The following is a 12193-nucleotide window of genomic DNA, read 5'->3' as shown; positions in this document are numbered from 1 at the left end:
AATAAAAAACATGGATATGTCAGTGTATACATCAGAGCCAGTTTTTAACACCGATGCTTCAGTGATGAAACGTGAATCTGACAGAGTATAAATTTTATTCTTATGACGCACGAGTACCCAATGACTGCGTATGAACATAATTAAAATTTCAAGACGCTAGCCGTTATTTTCTACTCAGCGATGATTTTATCGACGTCAAACATGTGGCACACGCGATGGTGTCCAGAATTGGTTTTGTGAACAACGGGGAAATAGCTCTTTCTAACATTGCACGATATCTCATCGCTGTCATTTAAATTGAAGCATGTCTCGATAACATCGACATTGCTACAGAAATTATGGGATTGGGAAAGATACAGCAGCGACCACGAGAGAAATACTGGAACATCTTTGCTGTTCACCAGGATATACAGTTTTATGAGCTCTGGGGTCTCTAAATAAAGCTTGTAACTGGGTATTTATTGTGCAAAAATAACAGGTTAGCGATCAAGTGGAATTTATGTCCGCGACCCCATTGTGACACATGTTTGGGCTTTGTAGAGGTGTTTGTAAATATATTGCTACGCTCAGCACATTTCTGTTGACACTGCGCGGTAATGATAACAAAGTAATATAGCGAGACAAGGTTGTACACGCTAGGCAAGTTATTTTGTCATACCTATCAAGAAGTATGCCTACGTTGAATCTATCGCTTAGCGAATTGACGTTGTCGTGATCAGAAAGAACATCCGTCTCGATCCAAAATTAAGTAAATATCCAATTTAAGTGTTCTAATGAATTACAATGATACTCTATCAAGCTTAACTATAGCTCTAGAAAAGCACTAAGATTCGCACAGACATATATAGACCAAACATGGCAAGATTTTTGGAACTCCTCCACAAAAGGTAAAAAGCACCATGAAACCCAAAAAACCGTAGATAGGATCATACAGCTACCTAAGGGTACCTATTTAGAACAGAAAACCATAAACAGGATAATAACTTGGAAAAACTAAACTAGCAAGCCGTTTTGGAAGGTTTATAGGACCCAAACCAGCAACCATTAACTGCTTTAACTGCCACAAAACCGAAGATCTACACCACGTATTCAATATATGCCCAAAATATCAACCTGCTCGGAAAATATTTATCAAAAACCAAAAAGAGATTGGATCACCACACACATACCCAGAGTTGCTTGTGGACTCTAATAAAAATGAACAATCAGCATATAAAAATATAAATAAATGCATAGACTGAGCAGGACTTAGGAAGAAAATATAATTACTATCCCCACAAAACCAAAAGACCCAGTAACTAGCTAAATAAATTTAGAAGCCACCACATAAAATCCCATAACATATCATTCAATGTTATAAAAATAATAATAAATAATTCACTTACGAAGCACCTATCAAAAACTAAGGAAACCGCAAAATCGGATGTCCTAGATGTTCTTAACGAACTGAATAATCAGCTAGGACTCCGGTCATAGATGTCCTTAACGAACCGTGTAATCGGCTAGGACTCCACTGTCTTGCTAAATCAAGTATAAATAACATTCAATCTCTATAAAAACTTTAATAAATAAATAACGTAAAGAGGCAATATCTAAAAACTTATAAAAACATAACGTAGGAAGCACACCCTAAAGACCTCGACTAGTAATACCATAATAACCTTGAAAATATCTTTCATACATGATTTCTACTAACAACCTCTATAAACAGCATAGAACCCCCCTCCCCTTTTTAGAACATTTGAGAAAGAAAACAAAATCGCAAGAAACATCAGGCAAATGCAACCAGAAACCAGCGATGTAAAACAACCAGGACCGTTCCCGAGCTCTCCTTCCGATAGCCAACCATTCAACTGTAAGGGACCTTTATGGACCCACAGATTGAGGCCAAACTATCAGGGTACCTTGAACCCATAAAAGCCCGAGGGAGGTGGCACCATTACCTTCCCCAGGAACAACTAGCAGGCTGCGGTGCAGTCAGAAAAAAGTGGCACACGAATAATTGTGCGCATGCCACTATAATTAAACTCAACAACAAAAATCAAAGATATACTTGTCAGCATTCACTATACTTCCAAGTTAATAGTTCTGTCCAAAAATAGTATTGAAGATCATCTTGTATTTTAAGCGAATATATAATTTGAATAAAGAATTACACCTAAATCAAATACTGAACACAACAATTAAAATGATTCTGCCTCAGGATCTTAAAGCATGAACGAGTAATATATATATATATATATATATATATATATATATATATATATATATATATATATATATATATATATATATATATATATATAGGGAGAGAGAGAGAAGATATATAGATAGATAATTGTTTTCAAAGATATTCGGAATATGAAAAATATTTAGCAGATGTTGTTAAGGTTACTATTGATACTCTTCTTACTTATGTTGCAGAACTGACCTGTTTTTCCATATCGACGATCCTGTAAATAATAAAGTGCTATCAGCAGAGGAAGCAAAAAGGTTTGTTTAATTTAGCATCAAAGGAGAGAACAGTGACACGAATTTAGAAATGCTAAACATATTAGTATTAAATCTGCTCTTTATGTAATGACTGGTATTTTTATGTCCATGATACAATCACCGCCTGTTCCATACCGTGATTAATTACACGAATGATCGAATGTCTTTAGTTCTTAAAGCTTTATTGAGGCATATGAGCATACGTGCATACAAGTGTGTGATAACGTGCCAAATTAGAAATGACATGCAAGACAAAAGTGGAGTAACAATTAATATCGTAGACAGTGCGTTTAGTACAAAACGCGCGTAAAATCTGACAATAGCTTACTGTAATATATAATATTTAATAGCTACATCATGGTTTTAATGCCACGTTGATTCTGATTTGAATGTTTTTAAAATGGCATTATTTATGTACATTAGCTCACACACATATGCATTGTATTCTGTCAAACAATCCAACCTTTTAATTTACAGACTGCTTGATATCAATGCTGACAAATTGTACGATGTTCGAATAAGGCACAGCATTATCAACATTGAGGTAAGCATTAAACTGAATGGGCGAAATATCTTCAACATTGCTTGAATAAATGCTATATGAAACTTATAAAACGATTCTTTCCTTTTAGCAATGTAGCATTTTGTTATCAGTTTCTTTATTACATATTTGCTGACAGGCTTTACCGCATATATTTATTGTCAAATAGCAATAGTAATTAGCTCAGACGATACATACAGAAGATGATCAATCAAAGTTGAAAAAAACATTTTCTTTATCCATAGTCAAGCCTAAAAAGTGGTATTCCCGAGAACGAATCAACTAAAACAATATACGTCATGGCAGCAGTAATTGCACTTTTGGCTTTGGTGATTCTCATCGGGGGATATATGTTTTTTTCCAGTTCTAGCAGGTCAGTAGCAGAATTGTTTTGTTGATATTCCCTTCACTTATTTTATTACACGAAATGTAACTCTAGCTTAAGTGCTTGTACTAATAAAGTTGTGTTTTCTTCAATTATGTTTCAAATGCTTGCATTAGTTACCAAATCAGTAGAGAGAGAGAGAGAGAGCAGTAATCTTTGTGAATGATGATATATATTTTGTCTCGGAAGAAAACTCTTTATCTTATACTTATTTACATTAGATGTACTTCAGAGAATTTGTCAATGAACCATCTTACAAAGTGTCTAGACGTTAAAGACAATATTATGTAAAAAGTCTCATTGTAGAGACAGTCTTAAATCATTGTCTCTGATAACAGCCCCGTAATGATATTGTATGTTTGCTTCAGATATAAAAATAAGTTATTAGTAGTACAGAGATGAGTTAATTTAATAATTTTTCCTTATCTTAAAATATTTAAAAGGTTTAGTTAGTTCACGTCTCAATCTTTCAGAAAACGCAATGTCTTCTTTTTATTCCCATTTTCACGACACATATATGTATACTGTAAAAATACCGATATTAATTTTATATGAATTTTCTGTAGAGTATATGGGGACAAATTGAAAGAGAAAATATAAAGGCGTTTACGAAGTATAATTCTAAATACTATATGCAATATTCATATTCCAAAAGAAATAACTCTCTTAAATTGTATTTCATCATAATGAGAACTTCATCATGTTGGCAACAGTAATGCTAATTTGATTTCTTGATTGACAGTAATCGACGTATTGCATTTTAGTGTTTTTATAACGCATCACACTGTACTAAAGATACTTTGGAAACACATGATACTTTGATGTGCATGCCATCCCATCCCAAAAATATATTGCTTATAGAACAATTATTTACAGTTCAAATGAAGACTTCCATTTAACACTTAAATACATTAATATAATGACAAATGCTTTGTATTCTTGCTCTAAAGAAAACATATTTAATTTCATTTATTAGATACAAGAGAAAACTGAGGGCTACAATGCCTATGGGTAAGATGTACTTTGAAATTAATTTATCCTCTATGAATGATTAGCGTCTATAATTGTATAATAACACCAATTACATTTTGTACACATTATATCATTTATTATGGTCTTTAATTTCAATGAACCGTTACAGTCTAAATGTACCTATCTAATTTTCTCACCAAATATAAAATGTCAATGTTGAATTTGAATATAGGAAAAAAAAATCATAAGTGTTGTCATTTATCCCTTGTTTCATATTTAAACAATTTCTAATGCATCGTCGATTCATAATAATTACAAATATTTGCTTGAACAAATTACGTTTACTAACATCTTGAAAATTATTTTATGAAACTAATGATAGTATTATATACATTGTAACGTTTTGGATGATTAAAACTTTTAATACTTCACGCTAATTATTAGCAAATACCTGCATCATGTGACTAACGAGGCTTCTATGCTGAAGCGATACACATTATTTACAAAACAATTCAGATAAAACCTTAGATATATATGCCTGTTTTAATTTTCTTTCCATGTGACTGAGTAAATGTTAAGATTTTTGAAGTCTTTACGAAAATGAGCTGTCACATAAAATCAGAAAAATCACTTTGCTTTACATTCTTTGCTCTTCATATCTTAGGTATAGATAAATGACATATAATTACAATATTTGTAAAATTTCATATTTCTTTACTGCGTAACATAGATCTAATGCTTATTGTCATGATCCGGTTTTTATTCATCTTTATCTGACAACTCCAAATAGTTTCTTTTTCGTGAAGAAGTACATATTCGCAAGATATATATGAAAAATCTATACCTTAAGGAGTTTAATTCCTGTTTTAGTACGAGAAATTCCTACAACAGTGAAAGTGTAACCACTCTAGTAACCTGACGTCATTTAAATACTCCTTGCAGGATAATAAAATATGAATTAAAAGTTTTAATAATTAACATTTTGGAAACGAGAAATACTCTGGAACATCAAAGGTAGTTTTAAAAATGCACATTGGTCATTAAACTAGTATTTTACACAGAAATAACACACTAGCGATGTTTACTGCGTATAACTACAAACATTGCTATATACTTCATTTCCATAGAGAATGAAATGAACATCTTGAAGAAGACTGATTTGTCCGCCCCGGGGTGTAATAAATATGCAAACAGGTAAGCATAAGAAAGAAAACAACTCAAAATTAGATAAATAATCTTGAAATTGAAAAACCTTCTTTGACATCCCGATATAAAATGAGATTTTGATGTGTTTATTGAATATTCACAGCATGAGAGTGGGATAACCTCACTGTTCCAGCGAACAAATAGATTTGGGAAGAAATGAGATAGAATATACTTGTTATTTGCATTTCAATTTTTTGCATGCCGGTATAATCAGCGTGTATAAAATTTAGTAACACTCCACTACATTGTGGCCCATGTATTACAATGCAGTGTGACAACGTATGGAATTTGAATAATACTCTATTCTACTGTGAGGGACATGTCAACTGACTAAATTTAAAATGCATAGAAATGGATAAAAATGTGGTAGTTGTGTAAGATTGAATTCATGGCCACTTTTGAAAATGCGTCTGTTAGAGAGATTGAAATCAGTTACATCGGTATATTATAGCTTTTATGACATTGTCTCTCGCGTGTGTGAATTAACAGTTCATATATTTTAAAAAAACTTCCGTGTATATGGCTTTTTTATTTTTCACATCTAAAAATAAGAAAAGTTGTTTCTAAGATTTGCTTGTTTGTACGATTTTTACAGAGAAAACCCACTTATGAATGTTGAACCGGCACCGCCAGGGTATGATGAAATCGATGCCACAAGGTACATTTATGTAATAAATCTATATCCAATTTAAGGACACGAAACATACACAAAACATAAAAAAATGAGGAATACATTTTTCAATAATCATTTTTCAAGTGTTTGCTATTTACAACTATCTTCGTTTCTTAGTTGAAAAAACTACGTAAAAGTAAAATAAAATTTTCTTATCAAAGTAATCATAGCCCAAACGCCAATAGTAACTAGTTAGTATCCTCGAAAACTCTGGCAAAGGGGAAAGGTGTAAAATTATCAGGAAGAATCAAAGAACTAAATCTACAAAAGTAGGGAGTACTATTTGAAGCTGGTCATTTGCGACGGTTTCAAAGTAATATATTTCTGTTTTATGTTGATTTAAACTAATTCCTGAATGGTTTTTGATTTCGCCATGTTCTATCATATGAAATAGTTTCCATCCTATACTTCACCACTTTTGATGTGAATACTAAGTAAGGCTGTGTAAATAACTAATTTTGTTTCATGTTTTCAACTTGAAATGCAACTTGTATTGCAAGACATGAAGTGTATGTAACAATAGATGTTCAAGAAGGTTGCTTAATGACTAACTTGTATAAATTCAAAACGACTCAGATGTACATGAATGTCTTCTATTGATATGGTTTGAAGAAGTGTAAATGTTACTGTTAAAAATTGGTCTGCTCAAAGCAAAAATAGATCTGTTGTACTTCATTTGCTACAAACAATCTTGAGAATACTAGAAAAATATAGTCAAATGTTCACTTCATAAAATTTGAAAGCCATCTTATTTAATTAAATGCTATATGAAGTAGACACCTTGTAATGAATATCCAGTTTCTTAATTTCAGTCATAATTCACTGGATGAAAATGAAGTTGATGATACTAAGAGACAGACTCTTAAAGACGAACTGGAGGAAAGGGAAGCAACACTGGACATGTACTGCGAGGATTACCATTCCATGCCTACCATTGACCCTCTTGAGGCCGCTTTACGGGAACATGAAGCTCAAAGACAGGCAGCCATCCACAGACATGGCGACTCAAGTGAAGCTGTTAATTATGGTCATCTACATGAATTAGAGCTTGAAACCTCTGAGATCTAAAATAAAAATATGATAGGTTACAGTATTGACTATCTTTCATCCTCAATTTCAATTTTTTATAATGCTACTTGTAACACATTCACCAAGTAAATGTAAATGCAGCTCAAATTGTATTATATATGCTCATTATTATTTTGCGATTTCGAATATGTTCGTCTTGATTTCAGGTTGTATTAGTTTACACGAGAGTCAGTGTCAGTGGCAATATCAAATATTTATTTGCTAAGGTGGCTAAATTTTCGTCTTCCGTGTACTATGCTGCTTAACGCTCTTTAAATGTCAAATATAAAGTACTAGAACTTTACATGTACATGGCACATGTTTGTTAAATGTTCTGTTCATCGTTACCACGTTTACAGAAGGTAAATGCAATATTTTTAACCCACCTGCATTTGATAAAATCTAGTTTGTCAGTTTTAAGATAACATGTTCCACACAGAGAAGACACAGATAAGTAGATTTCAAATTGTCATCTAAAATGTTCATTATGGCTCTATTCTTAATGTGTGTGCTGCTCCATACGTGAATGTACATATTTAACAGTGATAGAGATGTTTACAAAGGAATAAAAGGAAGAAGAAGAAAAAAACTTTTGTACGCAACATGTTTTAAAAATTGATTTTATATCTATCCCCATAATTGTGCAAAAACTGTTCTTGTGTTGTACATGTTTGATGCACTGCATTCTGTAAAGTGATTAGGTTACACAAAGCATTGCCTTATCGCACTGTTATTTTCTTCCTTAGATCTCGTCCATGGAAACTAAAGCTTTTTCTTTTGTATTTCTTCTGTTTATCTTCGCCAAACATGTTGCAACCAGATTAGAATAGAGCGATCTTTCAGTATGTTATTTAAAATAGTAAAATATATTTTAATGGAAAATTGTTATTCTTATTAATATTGGATCAAGATTAGTTTATGCAGCAAGCAAGATGTGTTACAAACTGTTTTTCATCTGTTCTTGTGTTCTTGTTATGAAATGTATGGTTTCTTGTAGTCTGACCTGTGTGAAAGAAAGCGGCTTTGAGTTCAATGTAGATTTAACATCATTTCATTCATCTGTGACAAAATTTATTAGTCATGATTGGAAATATTTTACATTTCTATATGGATCAATGGTCATTAATTGATAATTTCAGATTTATATGTTTTATGTGCAACTAAAATAATTCGAGCTCATTTATCTCTTCCAATTGTTGAAAATATTACAGAGATGAGGAAAACGAAAATACAGTTTCCGCCATATGTAGTTAGACTTGATATTATGAAAAAGTTCATCACAAGTGTTAGTAACTTGGCATTTTTGGAAAACATTTTTATATAGTGTATTAAAAGTAATGTTGCGCAATGTTGTTATTTTTGTGGAGATATAGCTGAAAGTTTTTATCAGAACTTTCATGAAAATTTAATCTGGTGGCATGATAAATAAAGCTGTGATGAAGAAATATTAATTAGATATGAGGTTATGTTTTGTTTGCAATATTCAAGCTTACATGTACGGAATATTATGGAAATGGCTTAATTTACTGTCTTTAACTTTAAAATTACATCTCTCCGTTTTAACCACTATATTCATTGAAGACGTTTTGACCATATATATGACATCGAGAAGCATCTTGCCAAATAGAGGACAGACATGAAGGAAAGTAATACTTTCATTCTATTGTTTTGCTGCTATTTCACGCGTATTATTTTCCTTATTGCTCTTACATGCTCTATTCTAATGAATGTTTAAACATACTTATAGTAAAGGTCATACAGATCAGATAAGTCTTCAGAACAGACTATTTCAGTAAAGGGTGTAATTTGTTGGAATTTGATAACACATACCTATAAATAACAGTTATTCACTTTTTTTGGATCCTAATGCATCCATATTCCCTTGGAAGCTCATTATTTATAAGACCCGAGAAAAACATACGGCGAATTCAATATTAAATCACGTGGACATTTGGGGATGATTCAACTTAACGGTGTGATCCAGTACAAACCGGATTGAGTGTCGCGCGCTGTGATGTCACAATGAAAGTAACGCGTACTGAAAACAAATTTTTACAACCCTTTTATTTGTTGTAATATTCCCGACGTCCACTTTTCATGTCCCAGTTTAGTTCCTGGTTATCGTTGTAAAAGTCTACATAGATCAATAATTTTCGTCTGGAACGTTTTGATGATATTTAAGTAATAAAGTGGTGGTGTAATTCTAAATAAAGAAGTGAGAGAAAGCAATGAACAAGTTAGAGAACGCATGTTACTTAGATGCGTGGAGAAAATGGCGATCCCACAAAAGGTAAGGGAACGCCGTTCTCACGCATAACCACAGCACTGCACCCCTGGATAAACTAATTCAGTACTAAAGTTTAGAACAACAGTTCATATTTAATTGAATTTGTGTAAATGCGCCTGCATATCCATACAACTGAGAAAAAAATTGAATTAAAAATAAAGCATATGAATTTTGTATTGACTGTCGTCTTGACACCCGCGCAGATGGGGTGTTCCATTGACTATTACGAAGCATACTACATTACCGCTTTGAACAAATGAAAAAGGGGCAAAGGGAACTATGAATGCAAAGTACTGATCATGACAAGGAATTTTTTCTCGATACTTATTGTTTTGGAAGTGGACTGGAAAAAAAACCCGGATATATCACCATGGAAATGTATTAGTGCGAGTCTAAGCGAAGGCGCAGATATTACGGCACGTGCTTGTGTCAACGTATTTACCTTCTTTTATAATTTACTCTACTGTGATGGGAAACGGTGTTGTGTTACAGAAATCTTTCACCGATATATTATTCTAGAACTTACATATTTAACTATTTTAATAATGTTTTCAATATCATCATTTATAGTATCATTCCTTAAGTTCATGAAGCTGGTAAATTATTCCGTCCGATGCGATGTGACAGTTTGTCATTCCATTTGCCTAATTTTCTCCTGGTCGAATGTCATAATCTTTTAAATCAAAGTAAGTAGACATTTTGGAATAAGAGTAAATAGCAAAAGATGTGTACTGGTAAGTTTATTTTTTGTACTAAATTACTACAGCAGCAGCAGTATACATAATAATGACAATTTTTCTGTGAAAAATGAAAGTAGATTCTCCATTTTTGTCTTAAGAACTTTTACCATTTAGACCATTATATCTATATAACGACAAAGTGACAATATATATTTTTAAAACGTGCTCTCTGTTTTAGCTCTTGATTGTTGCGTAGTGCTGACAAAGTCTTATTTACCTCAGTATTAGAATGGGATATATTTTGAATCTTCATCAATGATGAAGTCTTGCTCTTCACCGATACGTGCATTTACATCACTAGCTAAGTTGTGTGTATATTTGGATTTTGAACGTAGGTTTAACAATTTGTACCACATCCTTACGATATCTGCAGCGTGGCAGTTTATTCACTAGATAAAATGTGATGTAAATCGGAACAATACATGTTAATGTGATCAACACAATTTCCAAGTTATAAATAATCCATGTGATTCGCTTTTCTTATGGTAGCACTTTGGCCAGTCTCCACTTATATGTACAAAGCAGTACATCTTTAAGTGTTTTCCACAATAATGTTTTTTTTTTTTTTAAAAAAACGCGAACGATAGCGAGTACTGGCTTTGTGCATAAAGGGAAGCAACTCATACACAAAATGCATAGACAATCACTCCATGCTGATGTCCACCAAATACACTCTAACTGCCATATTTCAAAACATCTGCAATTAGTAACGATACTTTCATAATCACTAACGTTTCCTGCTGAAGATTCATAGATGCCAATATTGGTTCAGAATGGTATTTCAGCTATCCATTTCCTGTTATTTACTATGGTAGAGATACCTTTCACATGGAAGAAAAGAAATTAAACTTTATTGGTCTGGTCGGGTTTGTCCTTATGACCATAACCTGGTTCCCATCAGTGGCGTAGTTTAGATATTCGTCCAAAATGAATATTTGATTACTCATCGCTGTCTTATCATATCTCAGGAAAACGTTGCTTTCTGGGGTTTATAGCATGTTGCTCGATGAGTTCTGGTTTGAGAGGGTAGGGAGGAAGCGATCATCACTCTTAAAGGTTTTATTCAGTCGTTACTCTGATTGTGCTTTCTTTATATGACCGTTGCTTGGCTGTTTATAAAAGTTTTTTTTTCTTCTGCTGTTTCCACATACCACTGCTCTTATCCAATTGTTTAGTACTTGATGTATGAGCACTTTCAATCAACAAACTTCTTAAGTGGTGTTCATTTGTCAGGCGGGGACCAAGTGGTCTAAAGCCCTCACCCTTACGGATCATTACCATCTCACCTCTGTCTACGTGTGTTCGAGTCTTGGGTTCGGCCAATGTGGGTACGTGAGTAGCTTATGGTGGGTCGGTGGTTCTTTCTGGGATTTTCACGCGTTCTTCCTCCACCATTTATACTGGCTGCCACGTATAGCCTATATTTTGTCTTGTAAAAAGGTGTTAAACCCTACAACAACAACATTTGTCACGCCTAGGCTCTCCCTGAAGACTTCCTATACCTTTCACTCGCTGGCATGCCATATATTCATTTCGTCCCGTTTTTAATACTACATACTATCACGATATCCCTCCTTGAATTATTGTCAAGTTTATTAAATTTATCTCTTATAGTTTATTTTCTTTCGGGCAGTTTGCTTACGTTTGATACTGACTTCTTTCATTTTCTATCTCAGTTCCTAACTTTATTTTAAGTGCATTTATCACATCTTCACTCCAAAGTTTCAATTCTTTCACGTTGTTCAAGTTTAAATTCTTTCAAGTTGTTTCTCTGTCAGTTTAGAAATTATACCTTTAGCATCTGCAAAGTCATTATACATGTTGTAGA

The 12193-nt window shown here is 33.0% G+C and overlaps 1 protein-coding gene across 1 annotated transcript in view; it reads left to right on the top strand.

Moving 5' to 3' along the window:
• The window catches only part of LOC149802978 (cadherin-87A-like), a 120175-nt gene extending 112817 nt beyond the window's left edge, over window positions 1-7358 (top strand). The window contains exons 31-37 of the mRNA XM_089952513.1: window positions 2425-2493; window positions 2971-3037; window positions 3280-3407; window positions 4396-4430; window positions 5519-5585; window positions 6193-6255; window positions 7083-7358. Of these exons, the coding sequence (XP_089808639.1) occupies window positions 2425-2493; window positions 2971-3037; window positions 3280-3407; window positions 4396-4430; window positions 5519-5585; window positions 6193-6255; window positions 7083-7338 (685 nt within the window). The 3' untranslated portion in view covers window positions 7339-7358. The remainder of the gene's footprint in view (window positions 1-2424; window positions 2494-2970; window positions 3038-3279; window positions 3408-4395; window positions 4431-5518; window positions 5586-6192; window positions 6256-7082) is intronic.
• Window positions 7359-12193: the final 4835 nt, after the last annotated feature.

This window comes from Sinohyriopsis cumingii, chromosome 3, assembly GCF_028554795.1.
Source record: "Sinohyriopsis cumingii isolate HCF-2022 chromosome 3, ASM2855479v2, whole genome shotgun sequence".
Taxonomy (NCBI): Eukaryota; Metazoa; Mollusca; class Bivalvia; order Unionida; family Unionidae; genus Sinohyriopsis; species Sinohyriopsis cumingii.
This window is presented reverse-complemented; position numbering and strand designations above follow the sequence as displayed.